This window comes from Psammomys obesus, unplaced genomic scaffold (assembly GCF_907164565.1).
Source record: "Psammomys obesus unplaced genomic scaffold, mPsaObe1.curated_primary_1811, whole genome shotgun sequence".
NCBI classification, from domain to species: Eukaryota; Metazoa; Chordata; class Mammalia; order Rodentia; family Muridae; genus Psammomys; species Psammomys obesus.
In genome coordinates this window covers 5,974,963-5,998,818 of record NW_026588752.1, presented here as the reverse complement: position 1 = coordinate 5,998,818, position 23,856 = coordinate 5,974,963, and the positions used below count along the sequence as shown (strand labels likewise).

The following is a 23,856-nucleotide window of genomic DNA, read 5'->3' as shown; positions in this document are numbered from 1 at the left end:
TCCATGTTGGCCCTTAAACTCACTGTTCCGCTGCCTCAGTCTTCCAGTAGCTGGGATCACAGGCACTTGCCACTATGTACACCTTTTTGTAGTTTTTTTAGATTGAATCAAGAGTGGAATTTCTTCAAGTGCAGAACTCAGAAGATAGGCATGTCAGAAAAGTCAGGGCTTTGGGTGTTTTTTTTTTGTTTTGTTTTGTTTTGTTTTGTTTTGTTTTGTTTTGTTTGCCTCGGTCTACAGCAGTGGCTCTCAGCCTTCCTAATGCTGTGACCCTTTAACACAGTTCCTCATGTGTGATGACCTTCAACTACAAAATTATTTTTGTTGCTACTTCATAACTGTAATTTTGCTAGTTATGAATCTCAATGTAAATATCTGATATGCAGGGTCTCTAATATGAAAGGGTTGTTTGATCCCCAAAGGGGTCATGACCCAAAGGTTGAAAACCATTAATTGGTCTACAGCCTCCTCTACACATCAGTAGATGGTACGAAAATAGGAATTAGGTGCTGGGGTGATGGCACAGTCAGGAAAGTGCCTACCACTCATGCATGAGTACTTGAATTCTGATCCTCTAGCACCCATGTAAAAGCCGGGTAAGCATGTGTGAACCCAGTGCTGGCAAGCTGGAGACAGGCCAGTCCCTGTAGCTCATTGGTAGCCAGCCTAGCCTGTTGGTGAGCTTCAGGTTTAGTGAGAGACTGTCTCAAAAAATGCTCTTGAGAAGTGATTGAGGAAGACACCTGATGACAACTTCTGGCTTCCATATATACCCACATGCACATACATGTATACAACACACACAAAATAAAGGTAGGATGGATAAAAAGGTAGACCAGCATTGCATATAATGAGGCGGTACTTCGAGGAAAGGGTGATATTGTTATCTGAGGCTTCTACCAACAGTGGCTGATAGGCAGAGGGCCGGCGGACCTCTGGTCTGTTGAAACCTGTGATTAAGTCCTTAAGAATTAGCTGCAAGAATGTGGAATCCCATGCTGTCTTTTTCTTCCTGTTTGTGCTGACAGCACTTCTGAGTTGGTAGAAACATGAGTGTCATGCTTGTACAGAAAGATCTGTACATCTGTACATGTTGATCTGTTGATCAATATTGAGAATGTTTTGAAATTCTCCTTTGGACTTAGCCATGCATAGTGGCAGAGAGCCTCTGTGTTTTGCTTGGTCACTATTGATTTCATTAAGAAGCTCTTTATTGGGCTGGAGAGATGGCTCAGAGGTTAAGAGCACTGGCTGCTCTTCCAGTGGTCATGAGTTCAGTTCCCAGCAACCACATAGTGGCTTTATAATGAGATCTGGTGCCCTCTTCTGGTGTGCAGATGTTCATGCAGACAAAGCATTGTATACATAATAAATAAATAAAACTTAAAAAAAAAAAAAAGAGAGGCTCTTTAGAATGTATAGCTAGGGAGGCCAGCAAGAAGATAGTTAGGGATAAAAGCTGAACTCTTGAGCCTGCTGGAGAGGAGATTCCTGCCCCATGGCCTTTGCTCACTTGGTGAACAGTATTCTGGGGACTGGCTTTCTTATTTTCCTGTTTCAAGCAGAGAATAGCTTCCACGTAAAACCAAAATTTTGACGTAATCCAGCATTTTCCTTTCAGGGTCTCTCAACTGTAATAGTCATATTGTTATAGTTGTACATTCATACATGGGAAATACTAGGTAAATACAGTGTCTTCAGGACTCTGGAACTTTCTGACAAGTCCCTCTTTAGCTCTAAGGAATCTTGCACCTTCCCTGGATGCTGTTGACATGGGTGATGGATAAGACATGCCTTGCTGGGGTTAAAGGACAGTGGGAGGGGAGAACACGGTGTGAGTGAAGAGAAGCAGTGTAAGTGCAGCAGTGACATGGCTGGAGGAGCTTAGAGACCTTAAGTTTGTCAGATCATAGCTTTCCTTGGAGGACAGTGTTTCAATAAGGTGAGTACCCTAGACGAATGCCTACACTGTGTGTGTGCTTGCGTGTGAGTGTGTGTGTGTGTGTTTGTGTGTTCTCTCCCCTTCCCACCCCCACACTATGCAGCCCTGGAGGAAGGTTCTTTCTGCATGACAAATATTCATATGTAAGAGTTCATGTTAGCATTTGACTTGGAGTCCTGGGGGCGCAGGTTGTTCTTACACGGAGCTGGGGCTAAAGCTGGAAGCTGATTATAAGGTACCAGGGGCAGAGCTCTAGTCTGGAAGGGAAGTATTCTCTGCCTGCATAAAGGCCCCAAAACATCATTCTGATTCTCAGACTAGATTGTGGGGAATCTAAAAAAAAACATTTGTTGGATGAATTTAATTCCCAAGGAAAGATTCGTGTTCAGGTGATACATGATTTTGCGTTAGAAACACAATTATTCTTAGTTGTCAACTTTAATATGTTAAATTTATTTTAGCAAAACAAAACTTACTGCTATTATTGTTTTTGGTTAAGAATAGGTTGTACTTAGTAAAGCTTGTAAATAGATTTTTTTTTTTTTTTTGGTTTTCACATTTTTATTGGAGGGCAATAGGGAAGGGGCCTCTGTTATCAGCAGGAGTATTCACAGGTTCTTCAGTCAGCCATTCCAGGCTTGGGCCCTGAGGCTCCTGGGGGTGGCTGGGCACATCATCTCACACAGGTACTGGGTAGTTGTAAGGTATGGCCCAGTTGATCATGCCTGCATACTTGGTGTAGGGGCTGATCATGAGTATAGTTATAGCGAGGCCCCAGACAGAGAAGGACACCACCAGCACCGGCTCCTTCGCTCAGTCATTCTTGAGGAAGGTCAAGATTCTCCTGGCCATCTTGGTCTCAGCGGCCATAGACATTCATTTTAAATTTTACCCAAGATTTTTTTTTGGCAGTAATTTTTGTAAAAGTTTATTTTATCTCTATGACTGTTTGCCTGTATGTGTGTATGTTATCACATGTGTACCTGTTGCCTACAGAGGCCAGAAGAGGGTTTGGATTCCCTAGAACCCAGATGATTATGAGCCACCATGTCCATGTTGGGAACTGAATGTGAGTTCTCTGCAAAAGCAAGTGCTCTTTAATCACTGATCTCTCCATGCCTTGAGATGGAATTTTAAGTTCATAGGTTGGGTTATCTTTAAGTATCGTGCTATTTCCTTTATTGTTTATTTGGGTTGTTTTGTTTTTCAAGACAGGGTTTCTCTGTGTAGCTGTCCTGGACCCACTTTATAGACCAGGCTGGTCTGGAGCTTACAGAGAGCCTTATAACCCCCCGAGTGCTGGGATTAAAGGTGTGCACCACATGCCTGGCTGTATCATGCTATTTCTACTACACCTCCCACAGTTACTGGTTTCTTCCTGTCTTATCACAAATCTGCATTTGAAGATTTAGTTCATTTATCTGTACTTTAGTAAATGTCCCTTAGTGTTTACTCATTACAAAAGAATAAATGAACAAATGACTGACTGAAAGAATTTGGAAATCCAAAAGCTCCCCCACTAAGACTCCTGCTTAAGGTTTTCTTTCTTTTTTTTCTTCTTCCATAGTCTGTTCTGGTTGCTGCGTCATCTCCCCCCCCCCCAATCCTTTGCAGCGTTCAAGGTTAAGAGTTACAGTCAGTCCTTCCCTCAGAAGTTTACCTCATTGGTGGATTCCTATTGTGTATCAGATGTGGTTTTGTCTTATTTTCCTCTAAAAGTTACACATACATTAAATATATATATATAATGTACACAGTGTTCTGCCTGCATGTATGCCTGCAGGTCAGAAGAGGGCACCAAATCTCCTTATAGATGGGTATGAGCCACCATGTGGTTGCTGGGAATTGAACTCGGGACGTTTGGAAAGAACAGCTAGTGCTCTTAACCTCTGAGCCATCTCTCCAGCCCCCCCCCCCCCAAAAAAAAATATCTTGTAGTGGCTGCATAATGCATTCACCTTCTCCCTTTCTTTTGAGGAAGGGCCTTACTATATAGCCCTTGGCTTGACTGCAAACTCTATTTAGACCAGGCTAAACTCAGAGGTCTACCTGCCTCTGCCTCCTGAGTGTGAGATTAAAGGCATGGACTATCATGATGGATCTGATTTTGTTTTTGTTTGTTTATTTAATACCTGAGAACCATCTTGGTCAGGAACATCACTGTTTAGCTGGCTTCTATCTTTGGGTAGACCAGGCTGCCTCATCACAAGTTGTGGCTCCCCCTGAAAGCTAGGCCAGTTGTATCATCTTTCTATTTCGTCCTCGGCCCCATGCAAGGTCAACTTGCTACCAGGTCCTTAGGAACTGTGAAGTGCTTTAAAAATATGTGGCTCCACATTTATCAAAATGAGTCTCTATGTATCTGACGATTGGTCTCTTGAGGGTTAGTGAAGCTACTGTCTGCAGCTCTGGAAGACTCAAGATGTGTGATATGTGACTTGCTTGAAGACAGAGAAGAAATTAACCTGCCATTAAAAAAAACACTTATTTATTATTTATTTACTTGTTTATTTGGTTTTTCAAGACAGGGTTTCTCTGTGTAGCCATGGCTGGGCTGGATCTCACTCTATAGACCAGGCTGGCCTTGAACTCACAGAGATCTGCCTGCCTGTGCCACTTAAGTGTGCCATCATTGCCCAGTGCTGTTTGTTTTTCATTCCTTTAAATTTGTTTGTATTGTAGTGTATTTGGTTGTTCAAGTGTTTGTTATGTTTAGCAGTTTTGCACTGCCTAATAGTTTGATGATTTCTTAAAACATTTAATGACAGAGCAATGTGTTGTGTTCTTTTATTGAGTCTGTTTTTGGTGGGCATATGAGAGTAGTTTGCTTACATGTCTTTGTATTATATGCCTGTCTGGTACTCCAAGAGGCCAGAAGAGAGCATCAGATTCCCTAGACCTGTATGTAGATGGTTGTGAGCAACTATGTGGGTGCTAGGACCCAAACCTGTGTCCTGGACAAGCTTCCACTGCTCTTAACTGGTGAGCCATCTCTCCATCCCCATGATCCTCTATATTTTTATTTCTTTAAAAATTAGCATCTTTCCAGACATGGTGGTGCATGCCTTTAATCTCAGCACTTAGAAAGCAGAGACAGGAGGATCTCTCAGTTTGTGGCCAGCCTGGTCTACAGAGTGAGTTCCAGGACAGCCAGGGCTACACAGAGAAACCCTGCCATCATGTAGCCCACCCACCTGCCTTCTGCAAACAAAAAGCAAACAATAAAACCCCCAAAGAATAGAAACATCAGCCTGCCTCACTGGCAGCTTTATACCAATAACCACCTCAGATGATCCACAGCCACAGTATTGCCAAGTCACTGTGGCACTTCTACACCTAGAGTCTCCTACCTACTATGCCTTGGTTCTAGTGAACTGGTAAAATCCAGTTTATTTGTAAACTTGATATTTTTCTGAGGATCTTTTGTCAGGTACAATGTGGATGCTGGGAATCAAACTGGGGTCCCCTGGGAGAGCTGCTAGTGATCTTCTTAACTGTTGAGCCATCTGTCCAGCCCTGAGGCAGAGATGGTCTTTGGGTGTTTTTGATGAGATTTTTGCCATAGAGCCTTGGCTGGCCTGGAACTGTTTATGTAGACCAGGCTGGTCCTGGTTCATCTGCTTCTGCCTCTGCTTTTCGAATGCTGAGATTAGTCAGAGGGTTTGTTGTTGTTGTTGTTTGTCTTTGAAATGAAGTTTACTCAGGCTGAACTTTTGTGACGCCCAGGCTGAGCTGCTCAAACTGTTGGTGATCCTATTAAATGCTGGGGTCATAAATATGTCACTATGCCTAGCCTCAGTGAACTAAGTGAATGAGGTGCTCTGACTTCCAGAAAGAAGAGGCATAGCAGACTAGCTTTTTGTTTTAAATTTCTCCAGAAACTTAAATTCCAGAATTAGTTGAGTAACCAGAAACATTTGCTTACTAAAATTTTGGGTTACTGTATGGGCAGCAAGATGAAGGGGCTGTTCCTCAAGGGGAAGACTCAGCCCCAGACTGGAATCATCTGGTTCTCTGGCTGTAGGGGCCTCTACAAGACCTCAGATTAGAAGAGACAGTAGGACTCTCCTTGGCATGTGTCCTCTGGACAGTGTGTATCTTGCAGTGTGTGGTGACAATCTGAGTGAGCTGTATATGTAGCTTAATCCTCTACCTAAAAATGATACAAGATTTGCTGTTTCTAATAACAGCTATAGTACAATGAGCATGTAGGCTTTATACTTGGGGGCTTTTTTCTCAGGCATTTTATTTCACAGTTGATGCTTTAAAAGGTAATATTGCAAATATTGGTTTTTACTACAGAAGTAAAATTGGTTATTAAACTATAGTGATGGTTGGATGTTAGAACTGTGTTGAGGGGGGCACAATCATATTGACCTTGTAAACACCACCTGGCTGGGGAGAGTCCCTGAAAGGAGTTTGGTTGGTACACTATAGCCAAGACAGGAAGAAATTGAAAAATTCTACGAAAGCATTAGGTTGCAGTAGATGATGGCATCGGGCTCATATGAGTGGCACTTCTGGTGGTCAGTGTCAGGAGCCCAGGGTTGGTGCATGTTCATACGGGCCTAGCCAGTAGTTAGACTGCTATTGGAAGGTGCTTGGGTTCTTATGGATAATGGTATGTCTCATGTTTGCTTCTTCAGGATTCTCAAGGGTACCTGGAGTTATTCCAAAAGGGATTCTAGGGTGAATAAGGCCCCAGTCTGTTGGAGGATGTTTTTGTGTACTGTGTATTCAACTGCCAATTTCTGTACCCAGAGATCTGGTTGTAGTCTGGACTTTAGTATTGTCATTATTATGAAGCATTGTCTTGGTATGATGTAAACATTGCTCTTTTGATTGGTTAAATAAAGAGTTGAATAGACAGTAGCTAGGCAGGAGAGGATACGGTGGGACTTCTGACCCCAGAGAGGGGTTGGTAGGTAGGGATCAGAGAGGGGCAGAAGTTGCCATGAGGATGTGGATGGAGGAAGGAACAGGCAGGTTGAGACTAAAATGGCAGGTAACAGGCTACGTGTCTGGGAAACAGTCCAGGCCAATTTTGTCAGGTTAGAATAGTTGAGTATCTATCCAGCTATAGTGGACAGTTATATAGTGCCTGAAGCTATTAATATATTTAAAAGGTCTCTGTGTCATTATTCAGAGAAAGGGTGGGTATAGAAGGCTCATTTTTACACCTGTCTGGTTCCGAGGTCCTCTGTCTGGAGTGCTTCTGTAGTGGCCATGCATGGACTGCTGAGTTGAGAGCTGCCTCTGTCCAGATCTTTACACTGGGAGGTCCTTCGTTGGAAGATAGACATCTTTTGAGCCGTTGTACTCCTTAAATGTTTGGTTAGATGTCACCATCCTAGTAAGAGCTGTTGCTACTTATATATTGTCCGTATGGGTTTTCTTCCTGCATGTGTATATGTGCACCACTTGCATGTCTGGTGCAAATGGAGGGCAGAAGAAGGCATCAGATTGCCTGGAGTGATGGTATGAACCAAATCCCAGGTCCTCTGCAAGAGCAACGAGTATTCTTAACTGCTGAACCATCCATCTCTTCATCCCCTAGTAAGAGCTTCTTGATTGTTTGGAAATGTACTATTTGCATCCAAGTAGTACTGTCCTGTGTAGCTTCTTAGGGGTCGAGTTTTTGTTTTATTTTGTTATTGTTCTATCAAAGTGTTACAGCAATGCAGAATAGATTTTAGGGATTTAGCAGATGGAGTTGTCTTAAGGGGCTTTGGATCTTTGGTGGCTGAAACTAGTTTAAGAGTACTAGACTAGACTGTACTCTAGTGTTTGTGCTGGGAAGCTGGGATGTGAGACTATTATCTACTGTTACTACAGAAATCTAGTGTTCATTATCATTATCACTTTGGTGTTGATTTCAAAATGAAGTTTTGTTTTTTTCTTTCTGATATGTGGAGACTGCTTGTTATATTTAGATTTCAAACCTTTGAGGAAAGTAAAACTTATGTGAGACGTGTTTTGCTGTTACATATCACATTCTGAACACAACCATTGAATTACCGTCTTAAGTGGCTTCACTCTCCTTGGTTCCTTTTTTTTACTTTGTCCAAACACTTGTCCAAACATGGTTTGCTCTGGCTTTTCCTGAACTCTCCATATCTTGTGTAGCCACCCCACTACTATAAATGGGCAGTTCTAGACCAAGAGTACATGTCTATCTGCTAGCATGGCCCCAGAGCCTTAGTTTGCGTCTTAGAGAAACTGATGAACAGAATGAATGGATATGTTTGTGAAGTCATAGAAGAGCTTGGGGGAATGTGGCATACTGGGAGAAGTCATTTCTTGTCCAATGTTGTTTGCAGTGGAGTATGCTAATGATCCTGGCTCTTAAGTTTCCTGGGGCTGTGGAGTTGATGACATGCTGTGAGCTGTGCAAACAATGCAGTGCCTACTGAGAGAGGTGCCCAAGGGTGTAGGCAGCAGGATCCTGGGGCGCTAAGGTTGGAGGTAGATGGTGGTGTGTGCTAAATGTGCTGCTCTGTGGCGTGCTTCCTCACAGAGTGCCAGCCCTTGTTCCAGGGCCACCCACTGTAACTCTGCATCTCACGAATAGACCCTGCTTCTGACTTTGCCTGAGCCTCCTATTTCATGCCTATGAAACTAAAGCTTCAGAGCATTTTGTACCTGTCCACGACATGCTTATGCTTCAGACAGGTGTCAACAGCAGAAGCATCTAGTTTGTGTTGATTTTTACTGAAGTTGCTAAATGTACCTTCAGGGAAAAGCCTTTTTCACTTTTGAACATTTTCTGTCATGGGGGAGGGCATGGTTTTACTATGTATCCCTGGCAGGCTTGGAAATTGCTACATAGACCAGGCTGGCCTTGAACTCACACAGAGATTTGCCTTGCCTACCTCTTCTTCCAAGCAGCTTTAAACTTAATATATATGTTAATTAGGGGCTTGAGAAATGGCTCAGTGGGATAAGCTTCCTGGCTGCTCTTGTAGAGGACCTGGGTTTGGTTCTTAGAATCTACATGGCTGCTCACAACAGTTTGTTACTCCAGTTCTGGGGGATCTGACACTGTCTTCTGATCACCACAGAACTGCATGCTTATGGTATACAGGCATACATGCATACACATACACCCATACATATAAAAGTAATTTTTTAAATTAAGAATTTACTATTTTATGTATATGGGTGTTTTTCCTGCATATGTTTGTGTATTACATTTTGTGCCTGGTGCCAGTGGAGGCTAGAAGAGGGTGTCCTATCCCCTGGAATCCTAGGTATAGGTTGTTGTAAACTATCATGTGGGCACTGCAGATTGAACCAAAGTCCTCTGGTCGAGGCCCTTTGTAAGAGCAATCAGACACAGAACCACATCTAAAGCCCAGTCATTCAAGAAGGACACAGATACTGCTAACACTGTAAGTTCCATCTGAGAAACTCTGGCAAATATCTCTCCCAGGGGCTTCAACTAGGGAAAAGATTTTTTTTTTTTTTTAACCTGGCAAGGACTAAATTTGGGTTGGTTCTCACATGTGGGAGAGGGTGTTACCGGTACCCAGAGGACAGAGGCAGTGACCCCATTAAACATCTTAGAAAGAAGAGTATGTCCCTACAACAAAGACAGACCAGGCCCAGAAGCCAACAATTCCTGTTAATTCTTCAGTGGCTTGTAGCTCCTCTGGAGCCTGGCACTGTGTGGCTGCCTCTCAGAGCAGGGTTAGGGGTCCCTGAGGCAGAGAGGGTAGAAACACGGGTATACTAAGGCTGAGATGGTACAACAGAGGGTGAAGCACACTTGGCAAAGATGCCACAAGGCTAAATGTCTGTACAGGAGTATCCTCCTGCCAAGCAGTGGGCCTGCCATCTCCTTTTCAGCTGTGACTCTCCAGCAGTGAATTTAGCAAGAAGTTCAGGCCTATGGGTGAGGAAGTGCCACCTAGGCACTATTCCTCACTTTGGTACAGCTTCTTTTGGACTCCTGGCTGGAACTCTGCTTGACCCTGCGGTATCCAAATGCTAGTCTTTGACATTTCACTTTCTGTAAGATTATGCCCAATATTTTTCTGATTTAAGTTTTTATTTATTACTGATGGACTGGACTGTTGGCACAAAGCTGCGCAGAAACACTTAAGAACTTGTATCTAGCTGCTATGAAAAACACCCTGTTTCCCTATGGCATAGCAAGTCACCCCAGAATACAGATGAGACAAGTCAGAAACCTGAATGAAAGAAGTCTGGCTGAGCCCAGTTTTAGTCCATATACTTCCCAGAACCTATCACAGAGAAGGATGTCAACCCAAGTCTTTTAATATCACTCAAGCCTAAAATAAAATTTCTTTGAAAAGTTCAAAGCAGGGCTGGAGATAAGGCTTAGCTTAGCAGTTAAGACCAGCCATTTTTTTCACAGCAAAATATAGCATCTGGTCAGCCAAGTATTTGTGGACTATACATGTGCACTTTTCTTGGGAAAGTCACTTTGGTGGCACATTGGAGCTCACCATGTGTATTTGGGGCGAGGCTTGATGTCTTTTGCATTGGTCCATATCAAAGATACATCAGATGCTATATTCTGCAGTGAAAAATGGCTTCTCAGGAATGTCCTATCTGTGGGTTTCTTGCCTTTTTTGAGTTTCACTCTTGACACCTCCCCCTAATAAATTATTAGTGTAAGAAACACACACTTCTTGTCCTTCGGATGTCAGTTCCTGTACTCTCCTAATCTCTCACATATTTGCTTAGGTGACTGGGTGTTTTCTGTGGCACGTAATGTCTCATGTGTGGATGGATGTTACAAAGGAAGTTGTCAGGGTTTGTACCCATTGATGTTCTGCCTTTTTCTGAGTCTATTCTGCCTGATAATTTTGGAGTCTGCAGGAAGAGGTTGAGCTTTGTCAAGTGAGCCTGTGATTTCTAATGAGCCCCACTCTGGCTAGCAGCTGCCATAGGGGGCAAGAGCCTTTGGCCACACTGTTTTAGGTAAATGCTTGGATAAGGGGTCAGTAGAATCTAGTTCAAGTACAGGCTCATCTTGAGACATAGTGCTCTTCTGTGAGTTTCTGTTCTGGAGGCCTTTATTGTAACCAAGGAAACTACTCAGATGGTAAAGAAAAGAAGGTTTTCTAGATATGTGCCTAAAAACCACAGGCCCACACACATATCCACTTCAGTGGTTTGTCTTCCAGTGGCTCTCCAAGGGCCGGAACTGTAAAATTAGCAATCAAGAAGTGTGAGCTGACGATAGCTTTTATAGTCTTTATTGTTGTGTCCCTCAAAGGCTGTTTGATATGAAGGTCATCTGTCCCAAAATAACCAGTTTGATGGGGGACTGTCAGACCCAGTTCTTTGACCTCTTGCCCTTTTTCCAGGAGAATAGCTGCAGTCTGTGGTAATTTCTATGTAGCCATTGTGGCAGGCTCTTTGAAACTCCTCATTCTTGCATGTCACTTAGCACCTTGTGGAGCTTGGGTCCTGAATACTGTGAGGGAGCAGTGTTGCTCCTGTTTGGGCTTCTGGGTGGGTTGGGGTGTAACTCAGTGCTAGAGTGCCTACCTAGCATGTGAGGCCATGGGTTTGGTCTCAAGTTTCCTTGGCTCCTTTTTGGATTTTTTTTTTTTTTTTTGAGACAGGATGTCTCAGGTGGAGCCTTGGCTGTCCTGGACTGCTTTGTAGACCAGGCTGGCCTCAAACTCATGCCTACCTCTGCTTTCCTGAGCACTAGAATTAAAGTCCTGCGTCATTACCCCCAGCCACAATCTATTTCTTGAGAATTTATATATCTTAGGTCAGGTGTGGTGGTGCACACCGTTAATCCCAGTACTTAGGAAGCAGAGGCAGGCGGATCTCAGAGTTTGAAGCCACCTTGGTCTACACGGAGAGTTCTAGGACAGTCAGGGCTATATAGACTTTGTCTCTGAAAGAGACAGACAGAGACAGAGATAGAGAGAAGGGGGGAGGGATATAAGGAAGGAGGGAGAGATTATGATTATGTCTTGCCTGTGTGGTGGTTCATATCTATAATCCTCTGTGGGATTAGGAGTTCGAGGCCATCCTTGGCTACATAAAATCCTATCTCAAAACAACACCAAAAGCTTATATCTGAAATTTCCCATAGCACACTGACCTTTTGAGACAGAATCTCATTATGCAGACCAGGCTGATCTCAAACTCAGAGAAATCTAACAGTCTCTGTGTCCTGGATGCTAGGATTAAAGGTGTGTATCACCATGACTGGCTAGTTATAGCTTCTTGAGCATGTGGAATTTCACCACAGAAAAACCACTTGCCTCCTTTTTTATCACCAACAAAGCTTGGAATCATTAGGTTTGAGTTATATTTACTTAATTTGGTTTTTGTTATTCTATTAAAATGTAACAAATAATAGGCATAATGCAATGGCCTGTTTTGTCATTGTCTTCATTCTCTTCTATAGTCTATTTTTATTCAACCAGTTCTGCCTTCTCTTACACATATATTTCACTTAACACACACACACACACACACACACACACACACACACACACACACACAGACACACACACGTGTTGGGGATCTGCATGCTAGACAAGCATTCTACCACCCACCTACTCTCCCGTCTGTCTTTATTTCATTTAAGTAAAAGTTATTTCCAGAAGGGCACAGATGGTTCTAATACCACCTTAACCAGCTCGTCCATTTGCATGACCATGCTTCTATACTTTTATAGTATAAAAGTGTACTATACTTCTATACTTCTATTTCTAAGGGCTGCAACGTGTTCCACCAAGTGTGCCGACCCTGGCTTACCTATCACTTCTCTTGAGCATCTAAGCAATTTTTTGCTTTTGCTATAATATCTAATACTATATTAGATGTTTTTTTTTTTTTTTTTTTTTTTTTTTTTTTTTTTTTTTTTTTTTTTGCCTAGTGGTGCTGGGCATGGGACCAGGGCCTTGTTTCTTGTAGTGTTTTACCATAGAGCCATACCCCTGGCCCCTATATTTTTCTTTTGTGATTCTTTTGAAATACTGTTAACTCATTTTCTTAGGTTGAATTTGTAAGATGGAAAGAGTAATTATGTCCAAGATTTTTTAAACTTTATTTTTTATTTTTTTGTATGTAGATGTTAATGTGTGAGGGTGTGTTTATGCCATCAGTGGGTATACATGAGGTGGTCAGAGGACAATCTCAAGTGTCAGTATTCATTTTACACCTTGCTTGAAGTAGGGTTTCATTGTTTGCTGCTGTGCTACACACTCAAGGCTAGCTAGTCTAAGGGTTTCTGGAGAATTCTCCTGTCAATACCTCCCATTCTTCCATAGAAATGCTGCAATTATAGACACAATGGTAAGCATTTGGTTTTTACCTTGACTCCAAGAATATAAACTTAGATCATCAGACTTGAACAGCACAAACTTTTACCCATTAAGCCATGACCCTTGTCTAACGAGTTTGTTTATGGAAATATTTGGTTAGCATTGTTGTGATCCTTTTTATTCCACTTACTAAACTCTTCATTTGCTGGAGATCTCACTGAGACTTTGAATACTGTTCAGCATACAAAGTAAAAACTTAATTCCCTTTTGAGAATCTTACTTAGATCCTTATTACAGTCATGTGGTCATATTTCATTGGTAACGTGTTTGCTTAGCTCCTTCATATTTTTACACTTTGGCTGGAGTGATAGTGGGGTCAAGAGAGCCACCTGAAAAAACTGTTTTCTTCTGCCACAGAGCAGGTACAGGATTTATGGATGGTGGTTGCGTAGCTAGAACCCTTGGGAGTGCGCTGCTGCCCTGCTGTCCCGAGAAGGCTGCCCTCAGGAGCCCAGGCTCACATGCTGTAATGTAGGGTAGCCAAGGTACCCTCCTGTGTTACCATCTGCTCTCCCTTCTCTACCTGGGTATTCGTCATGTTCAGGTCACAAGACGTTCTCCCTACATTTGTTAAGCATTTTGCAATCTGAAGATGAGCATCTCCTTTAGTTCTTCTAGGTGACTGAGCTTTCCTTAGCTCATTCTTGGATACTGTGTGCCCACCTGTCTGTCCTGCTGTTTTCAGATCCCTGGCTTCTTTATGGTTCTGTGTTTCTGGCTCTGTTTATCTAGGACGAAATTATCCTTGTCCTAATTAACTCATACACAGACATACTGTCTTGTTTACATAGACTAGTCTATTTAGCCCATAGATTTATATTGTTAAGCTTAAGGAAAAAAAAAAAAGTAGTGGCACATGCCTTTAAGCCAGCACTTAGAAGGCAGAGAGGCAGGTGGATCTCTGAGTTCAAGGCCAGCTTGGTTTACAAAGTTGAGTCCAGGTCAGCCTAGGCTACATAGAGAAACCCTGTCTCAAAAAACTAAAAAAACTAAAAAACTTAAAAAAAAAAAAAAAAAAAAAGGAAAAGAAACAATCCACCTTTTTAGATTGTGGACCCCTGGCCTTTTCAGCAGACTTTTTCTGAGAGGTCTGCTTTTAGGTTTTGAATGGGTCACTTTTGGACAGTGGCAACCCTGGTATGTTCTGTGTTTTACAGAACAGGTGGGTAGTTTCAGGACCCGACTTCATCAAGTTGTGTACTTTTAAATTTTCTTTTGGGTATGTTGGGAATTGAACCTAGGTCCTCATGCATGCTAGGCAAGTACTCTGGAACTGAAGTTTGCTGGAGTTCTTGAGTGAGGATTTAGAGACTAGCACCTGAGTAACTTGTGTATACTGAATTCATTTTATTTTAATTAATTAATTGATTTATTTTGGTTTTCAAGACAGGGTTTCTCTGCCCTGGCTGTCCTGGAACTCCTTCTGTAGACCAGGCTGGCCTCAATCTCAGAGATCCACCTGGACTTTTCTCCTGAGTGCTGGGGTTAAAGGTGTGCGCGCTCCGTCAATGCCCAGCCTGAGTTCATTTTATGATGGCATGTGTGTGTGTGTGGGGGGGCACGTGTGTGTGGTATGTGTGCTCAGACAGTGCAGTTTACCCTTTTCTTTTAGCTTTTAGTTGGTTAGCTTGCTTGTGTATGTAGGAAGGTAGGTAGGTGTGTAATGGCAGGGTCTTATTAACTTGGGTCTTGACAATTATACTAAAGATGGCTGGCCACTTAGCACCCCAGAAATTGCTTATCTCTACTTTTCCAGTGTTGGGATTATAAAAGTGGACTATCAGGCTTGGCTTGTTCTTGTTTTTATTGATTTTTTTGTGGGGAGAGTTGGGTACTAGTTACTGAACCAGGGCCTTATGCATGCTAGGCATCTGCTTTACTACTGAGCTATATCCCCAGCCCACATATGTTTGTTTTAAGCCTGCAGAATGAATTTAGGTCCTAGGCTTACAAATCAAATAGTTTACTGACTGAGCTATATCTCCCAGTCTTTTATAGTCAGGACAATGTCACCACTATGAGAGCATGCCAAGGGCAGAGCTGAAGAACAGGCTTTTATGGATGGGTACAATTTTTACATACTGCCTGTTTAGCTCTGAACACTCAATTCCTTTCTCAGCACCTCTTTCCCACCCTACCCTACCTCCTTTTTTTTGGTGCAGAGCCTGTGTAGCCCAGGCTGGCATAGAAGCCACAGTTCTTCTGCATGCTAAGGTTTGGGTATGCACCACCACACCTGGCTTATGCTTATATCTGATTCCTTTCATTTTTCATATTTCTAACTCATTGACAATTGTTCTTTAATCATTTTTCTGACAGCTGCTAAATTGCTTTCCAAAAGCATTAACACCAGCTTTGGGTGCCAGCCATAATTGTATGAATATCCTTGCTTTATCATAAGTCTTGCCAGCATTGGGTGTCTTTGTATAAAGTAAACATACTTCAGAATTACAAATGCACAATGTTATGTCTGCTTTCTTTAGCTTGGCTTTGTGAAATGGTTGGAGTAGTGCTAAGGGAGATGTTAGAATATGCTTGGATGATTTTGGCTCCAGTGGACACCCAGAGTCAGATGTACTGTCCTACCTTGAGCAGTATCATAATAAAGTGCTTGTACTTGGTTCATTTGTTCAGGACAGTTGAGCCACTTGACTCTTATCTGTTTGCTCTGTGTCTGCAGTATGACGCTGTTCCCATTCAGTCCAGTGTGGTGCTATGTTCCTGCCCGTCCCCATCAATGGTGAGGTCCCAGACTGAGTCCAGCTCGGCCCCTGGCATTCCTAGTGGTGTTAGCAGGCAGGGACCCACTATGGACAGCACCACAGCCGAAGCCCGACCAAGCACCAACCCCTTGCAGCAGCATCCTGCCCAGCTGCCATCACAGCCTCGAAAGAAACGGCCTGAAGACTTCAAGTTTGGGAAAATTCTTGGGGAGGGCTCCTTTTCTACAGTGAGTATGTGCCTCTGCTGTTGTTGCTTATTGAACACAGGGTTCTCTTGGGATCACTGACTACTGAGAACACCTGACCAGGCATTGTTCTCCTTAGGAGGTGATTTCATGCCCATGGTTGTTTCCTGCTGTGAGTGCCATTAGAGTCTTGAAGGGAGTGAGCTCCCCCAGCAGACAACCTGAAGAGAGCATGGTTAAACTGGATTTGTCTGTTTGGGCCCATACCTTTACTCCCTACGCTCAGGAGGCTGAGGCAGAGGAGTTTAACCTGGAAGTTTCAAGGCCTACTTGGCAATGTATTAAATAACCTGGCTCAAAAACAAATAAAAGCATCTGTTGATTTACGCTGCTTTAAAACCACAGTTAACCCAACATGGGTAGGTATGCTCTGAGTCTTCCTGTCTTACTGGACTGGCCATAGGAAGCTTTTAATTCCTTAAATTGAAAGTTAGTATCAGAGTTTGTATCTCTTTGGGGACTTTTGGTAACATTCAGTGACTTCTGTTGTTGTTGATGGTTTTTTTGTTTTTGTTTTTGGTTGCTTTAGCACTTAAACTACGGCACTTTAAGTATTTGCTGGAGAGTTAGTTGGCCTTCAAATTTTTTGTTCTAACTCCCAGGACAAGTGTGTATTGCTCCAGAGTGGCCAAGAGTTCACTTTCAATTTCAAACAGTCTCAATGAAAGAGATTTCTGTCCTGCATCTGCAGTCTGAAACAAGCACTCCAGGGTAGTTGCAGAGGGTCTTAACTTTTGGAGCGTTTCAAAACAACTAGCCTTCCTTACACCTGACTGAAGAATCCATATGAGGAGTTTGCTTTCTCTTGTCTTTTTTTTTTTTTTTTTGAGACAGGGTCTCACTGCCTAGCCCTAAGTAGTTCAGGGTTTACTATGTCACTCAGGCTGGCCTTGAACTCACCGAGATCTGTCTGCCTCTGTCTCCTCGGGGCACCCATTAAAGATGAGTACCACCATGACTAGCTGAAATTTTTTTCTTATTTTTTATATTTATGAAAGATTCTAAAAAACAAAGAACATAAACAATATAGCTTACTTACATCCCTGACATCTTAAATTAACTTTGGTGGCTCTTACACTGTAAGGTTTAGGTCTTAATTAGCAACTCTGTTGAAGTAACTTTGTTTATAGAAGGGTTGTGGCCTTATGAAAAGCCTCCAACCATGAAGATCACTCCCTGTGCCTCTGGTACGCACCACGCCTTGTAGGAAGAGGAAACTGCTTGAGATCCGTGGGTGTTGCTTTCAGCTGCTTATGATATTCTAGTGAAGTTCTCCTTTTTCACAGTTTACTCCTTTATATTTAATCTTCACAGGGAAGTAAATTAGGCACCATCCTTTCTGGGTGGTACAGTCATCCGTGTTCACTGCCATTTTGAACTCGGGCCATGAGGTACCTGGGAAAGCACTGCAAGCTGGAGTCTCCTTCCAGGCTTTTTGGAATCTGCAGCCCTGGATCTCAAACTAGGTGTTACAGTGATTTGTCTCTATTCCTGAAATAGTGAACACTGAAATTAGATTTCCAGGGGAGGAGTAAAGGACATACAGTTACCAGATTCAGCAGAATATTCACTTGGCAGAGCCTGAATCTGATGCTAGAGGACAGGCTCCCAAGTACACTTTAACATCCAAGATAGTATCGACATTACCCTGGTGGCATGGAGCAACATTGTCCCATGCAGTTCTCTAGAAAACTCTTCTGTGGGAAACCTGCTTATGAAATGCTAAGTTTAGAAATCTTATCACAAGCTGGCCATGATGGCACATGCCTTTAATCTTAGCACGCTGGGAGGCTAAAACAGGTGGATCTTTGAGTTCAAGGCCAGTGTGGTTTACACAGTGAGCTCTAGACCAAGCCAGCCGAGGTTATATAATGAGACCCTGTCTCAAACGCACACACACACCCCTCTCTACCTCAGGAGGGGGTCCAGTAAACGGTAGTGCTTTTCAGCTACTTCTTTTCTTTTCATAAATAGGAAGCTATGCATGTGTGCTCAGGAAGGACTGTGAATATATATTCCATCTCGGGGGAATATATTACTTCAGCCTGCTCCTTCACCCTCGTGGCTGATAGTCATGTATATGCAGCGTGTTCCTTCAGAAAGTTCTTTGAATTCTTTCTACTTAAATATATTCAGCCCTACCTTATTCTTAGTGGTGGGTATCATAGAGTGCTTTTCCAGGATTGTTTCTAGGGAGTCGTGTCACAGGATATAACAACCAGAAGCCAGGTGACACTGAAGTTTTTCCATCAGGTCAGTGATTGGGGGAGGGGGGCTTGTTTTGTCTGCTCTTTGGTTCTCAGTTATCATTGTAGGTATCTAAAGAAACACACATCCATTTACATTATTGGCCATGTGGGGCAAAGCCTTTATTTATTTGTTTGCTTGTTTATCTATCTATCTATCTATCTATCTATCTATCTATCTATCTATCTATGCTTACTGGCAAAGCTGCACCCTGCAGCTTGGACCTGTCAGCTCTGTTCAGTCTGATGCCTCAGGTATGCCCTGAGTTTGCTGGTACTCTGTCTCTGAAGTGGATAGAGTCTGAGCACAGGAAGAGATGGGTTCAATATGGAGAGCATTCTATAAAAATGGTTTGTTCTGTACTGTTTTAGTTCTTGGTACACAGTAGAGCCATAACTATGTTCATGCTACCGAATGAAATGTATGATAGCTATTATTTGGAGAAGCCTAAGTCAAGAACAGTTTTTTTTTTTTATTTATTATGTATACAATGCTCTATCTGCATGTACACCTGCATGCCAGAAGATGGCATCAGATCTCATTATAGATGGTTGTGAGCCACAATGTGGTTGCTGGGAATTGAACTCAGGACCTTTGGAAAAGAAGCCAGTGTTAACCTCTGAGCCATCTCTCCAGCCCAAGAACAGCTTTTTATTAGGATCTGTATTGAAGAGACTTTCTTTTGTTTTTGAGACAGGGTTTCTCTAGGTAGCCTTGGCTATTTTGGAACTTGATCTGTAGACTAGGCTGGCCTCAATTTCAAAGATCTGCCTGCCTCTCCCTCCCAAATGCTGGGATTAAAGTGTACACCACCACTGCCTGTCTGAAAATACACATTCCAAAAAAAATAAATTTATTTATTTATTTATTCATTTATCTATTTATTTATTTATTTATTTATTTATTTATTTATTTATTTATGTATGAGTATTCTATCTGCATGAAAGAAGAGCGCATCAGATCCCAGTACAGATATTTGTGAGCCACCATGTGGTTGCTGAGAATTGAACTCAGGACCTCTGGAAGAGCAGACAGTGCTCTTAACTGCTGAGCTATCTCTCCAGCCTCAAAATGAGATTTATTTACTTTTATTTTATGTGTATTTGTGTTTTGCCTGTATGTATGTCTGTATGAAGGTACCAGATCACCCGGAGCTGGAGCTGCAGACAGTTATGAGCTGCCATGTGGGTGTTGGGAATTGAACCCAGGTCCTCTGGAAGAACTCTTAACTCTGGAAGTACTCTTAACCACTGAGACATCTCTCCAGCCTCTGAAAATACATATTCTTGAAGTTATTTTTCTGAAGAAATTTCTAGTACCCACTTGTGGTATTTGGGCATGTCAGTCAACAAAATTCTTTTTTGTTTGAGATAGGGAGTAGGAGGGACTACACAGGGTCTCACTGTGTAATCTAGGGTTGCCTGGAGCTTGGAGCCCAGAGCCTGCCTCTGGCTTCCAAGTGTTAAGATTAAAGGTATGAAACAGGGTGCAGTGGCAGATGCCTATAATCTCAGCATTCAGGGAGGTAGAGGTAGGGAGATCTCTGTGAGTTAGAGGCTAGCCTGGTCTACAGAGGACAGCAGCAGAGAAACCTTGTCTCAGAAAACAAACAAACAAACAAACAAGATTATACTACCATACCTATTGGTTCTTAAATTTAGACTTTGACTGTGCTATGAGAACTTCCAGTAGTCAGCTGATTATGAACTTTTGAAAACAGTGGCTCAATTACTACTTACCATCTAATTTTACTATCATGTTGCTATTAACTATTAGAACATACTAACACAGGCAGTGGCTCTCTAATATGTTTGTTAGTATAGAATCCAATGTAACTTTAAATGTAATCGTGTGTATAGGCTGAGTAGCCTGTGCATGGTGACAGTGACTTAACCAGATTGATCTCATTATTGCATTGTGTTTTTTCCACCCAAAACCAGGTTGTTCTGGCCCGAGAACTGGCCACTTCCAGAGAATATGCCAGTAAGTATTAACTCCAGTGAGCTGTATGTCTGGGATTCAGGGACAGTGCCACGTTTCTATATGTGGCAGCCTGGGTAGTGCCAGGGCCTGTGCTTGTTTCAGAGTCTGTGAAAAGGTTAGTCTTCTAGAGCATGAAAGCTTGAGTGGGTGGTTCTGGGTGGTTCTACAGCTTAGGTCAGTTACCTGTATAAATTACTATTTCTTTTACATTTTCTAATGTTAGTAAACTAACTTCTCTTTTACTTTAAGTTAAAATTCTGGAGAAGCGTCATATTATAAAAGAGAACAAAGTTCCGTACGTAACTAGAGAGAGAGATGTGATGTCACGCCTGGATCACCCCTTCTTTGTGAAACTTTACTTTACATTTCAGGATGATGAAAAGCTGTGTATCCTTTGCATGGTCAGTGCTGTCTGAAAACCGCCTTGTGTTTTAGATTAGTGGCTACATTGTTCCTTGAAAGGAAAGGATACCTCATGGTCCTCTATGGGGATTGATATCCTTGGAGGCAACAGACAGTACCACCAGCACATGGCTGAGGCTCACTAATGTGCTGTCTCTGAAGGCAAAACTGGCCCACAGTGTTGAGGTGTTTATTGATAAATGTTGTATTTAATGGTTTGTTGTTGTTTTAGCTGCATTGATGCAGAAATGTTCCCTCATTCCATTAGCAAATGTTCTGGAGTGTTTGTTAGGTGTTATTATTGGCTCCTGCTTTTGAAAAGTGAGGACCTGGGGCTGGAATGATGGCTTAGAGGTTAAGAGCAGTGACTGCTCTTCCAGAGGTCCTGAGTTCAATTCCCAGCAACCACATGGTGGCTCATAACTGTCTACAATGAGATCTGGTGCCCCCTTCTGGTGGCAGGTGTATAATGAGACAGAACATTGTATATATAAAAATAAATCTTAAAAAAGAAAGAAAGAAAAGAAAAGAAATGTGAGGGCCTGAGAGGAAAAAAATGATCTTGAGCCTCCTCAAGGCTTTTGGAATTGGCATCAACTTCTTCATACCCTCTTCCATCTTGAGTTACTGAGTGTGGTCAGAAGGACAACTTGACTGGGCATTTGAGAAGTTGGAGTGACCCAAAAGAGCCCAGAGTGGTATCCTCCTGAAGCTCTCTCTCTGTGGTAGGGTCACAGAGTATCCTCCTGAAGGAAGCTCTCTTGTGTGCTGGGCTTGCTCAGCCCTACCTCCAGCTTCTTAGGGCTGTTCAGAATGCCTCTCCAGCAGATTCACTTTGCATGTGTGTTCACTGTTCACATTCCTCTTTCTTCTACTTTTTATTTCTTATTTATTGCCCCCCTCAAGATCCTGGAACTCACTTGTATACCAGGTTGTCCTAGCTCACCAAGGATCCCTCTGTCTCCCAAGTGCTGATACTAAAGGTGTGCACCATCACACCCACCATCTTCTTTCCCTTTTAATAACAATTCTGGGTTCTTCTGCCTGATGTATCTGCTTGTGCTCCCAACCCCACTTCAAAATATTTTTTTACAGGGAGATAGGCAGAATGCTGATAAGGGAAGGTTCTGCCTTCAGGAGATTGAGTATACTTTGGGAGAGCTTGTGCACAGATGTTCAGGGTGAGTTGGAAGGACAGGTGTGGTTGTCTGCAGTGTGAATCTTTGAGCCCTGTAGATGTATGAGTGCAGAAGCATGTAGGGTCCGCAGTGGGCCAGCTCTCTGAGCTGTGAAGTCCTGATACCAATTCTCTTTTTTCTCCTAGTGTGGAGGAGTATGGGGTTTGCTCTGATTCTGGTGGTTGTGGTCCAGACTGGGGGGAAGCAGAGTTAGGTGTCTGCTGGTGTTTGCCTTCAGAGCCTGGTCTACACTGTCATCTGTCACTGAGCCCACAGAGGCTGGGCAGTGGCTAGATTAGAGTAGGTTGTCATTTGATACATGTGCTGGGGCTTGTTTGCTGTCTGAGTGGGCCAGAAAGTGGCTGTTAGCAAAGCCTCAGAGGAGGTGATGTGCAGATAAGAGCTGCCAGCCAGTTGACCAGCTATCCAGAAGAAGCCTCTAGGAGCATGGTGACTCAGGGCCACATGGAGACTTAGGGGCTGTCCTGTTGTAGCCTGGCCATCTAGTACAGAGGCCTAGTCAGAGGATTAGCCCATGAGCAAGTTGACAGTTGTATAGGCAGTTCTTGGGGGCAAAGTTGACAGAGGTGAGACAGTAGAGATCAACCAAATTAGCTTGTTTAGAGAGCATTGGTGGAAGGCCCAATAGGTTCCAGGAGAACAGATGTGTTGATGGTGATGGTCTTTAGAGCAAGTAGAGCTTACTGGTCTCAGTATCATTCCTAGTCTACCTCTGCTTGGCATTGCTCACACAGCAGCTATCAGTGGTCTCTTAATATTTTATTACATGTCTCTCTGAACCTGTGTTGGTTTTTCTTTTATGTCCCCTGTGCATGAAAGTCTTTTTTTTTTTTTTTTTTTTGAGTTTATGAAATCTGTCGTTACCAGATAGATGGAAATTCAGGCCCAGACCTGAACTTTTCTGCCACTCCTCAGGACAATGTGTTTATTTTCTTGGTCTGTTACTAGTTAGCTTTGTGTCACTGTTACAAAATGCCTGTGAAGGGAAGAGACTAGTTTAGTTCACAGTTTGTAGGCTGAGTGTCCAGATGTCATGTGTGGTGAATGGTATAGTCCTGAAGTATTTAGGGGATAGTGGACTGTGTGTGAAAAAAGAATCACGTCTCAACCTAGGAAGCAAAGTGAGTATGTGTGGCTGGATTTACTTCTTTCATGGCAATCTTTGAAGAATTTCCAATGAGACCAGTGAGTCTCAGGAGCCCAGTGACCAACAGACATGCCAGTGAGCCCAACTTCATAAAAATCGCACTACCTCACATTCCTACCACTTGGAGACCAAGCCTCCTAGTCACATGCACCCATGAGACACCCAGGTCATATCAAGACTGTGGATAGCCAAGACAGAATCACACATGCTTGCTTCATCTTCTGTCAGGGTCACAGTGGTAGGATAAGGACTCAGAAGTCAAACCAGAGTGTTCTTGCTATGTGATTTCCAAATGGGACCGGTCATGTCAGTTTAGGTGGAAAGAACTCTAGGTCTTTGTCTAATGGCCTGTACTGTTTGGGGTCTAAGACCTAAAAGGTGATAATGGTTCCCCCACTTGCATGAGAATGAGATCTGGTGGCTTCTGCCTCCACTGGTAATCCTCACTATATACATTTTGTATTGAAAAAGAAAAAAGAAACTTTTTGCATGAATAAATGCCCAAATTTGACACTGCCCTTCATTTAGTCATTATTTCAGGTGGGGAAGAAGGACCAGTCCTTGCTGGGTTTACCTTTCACAACCCTCAAGAGACTCAGGGTGAACCCATCCCATTTAGTACAGGCAAGATAAGGCAGAGCCTG

At 42.8% G+C, this 23,856-nt stretch overlaps 1 protein-coding gene and 1 pseudogene across 2 annotated transcripts in view; one reads left to right on the top strand and one right to left on the bottom strand.

Annotated features, from left to right (window-relative positions):
- Window positions 1-23,856, top strand: part of Pdpk1 (3-phosphoinositide dependent protein kinase 1) — a 65,685-nt gene that overhangs the window by 13,553 nt on the left and 28,276 nt on the right. The window contains exons 1-4 of one of the 2 annotated variants that reach the window (XM_055604505.1): window positions 14,706-14,757; window positions 15,947-16,216; window positions 20,422-20,464; window positions 20,714-20,851. In XM_055604505.1, coding sequence (XP_055460480.1) covers window positions 16,004-16,216; window positions 20,422-20,464; window positions 20,714-20,851 — 394 coding nt within the window. In that variant the 5' untranslated portion in view covers window positions 14,706-14,757; window positions 15,947-16,003. Of the gene's footprint in view, window positions 1-14,705; window positions 14,758-15,946; window positions 16,217-20,421; window positions 20,465-20,713; window positions 20,852-23,856 lie in introns of those variants that run through there. The other variant, XM_055604504.1, reaches the window with a different exon arrangement.
- LOC129674412 (NADH dehydrogenase [ubiquinone] 1 alpha subcomplex subunit 3-like) lies at window positions 2,504-2,794 on the bottom strand (annotated as a pseudogene).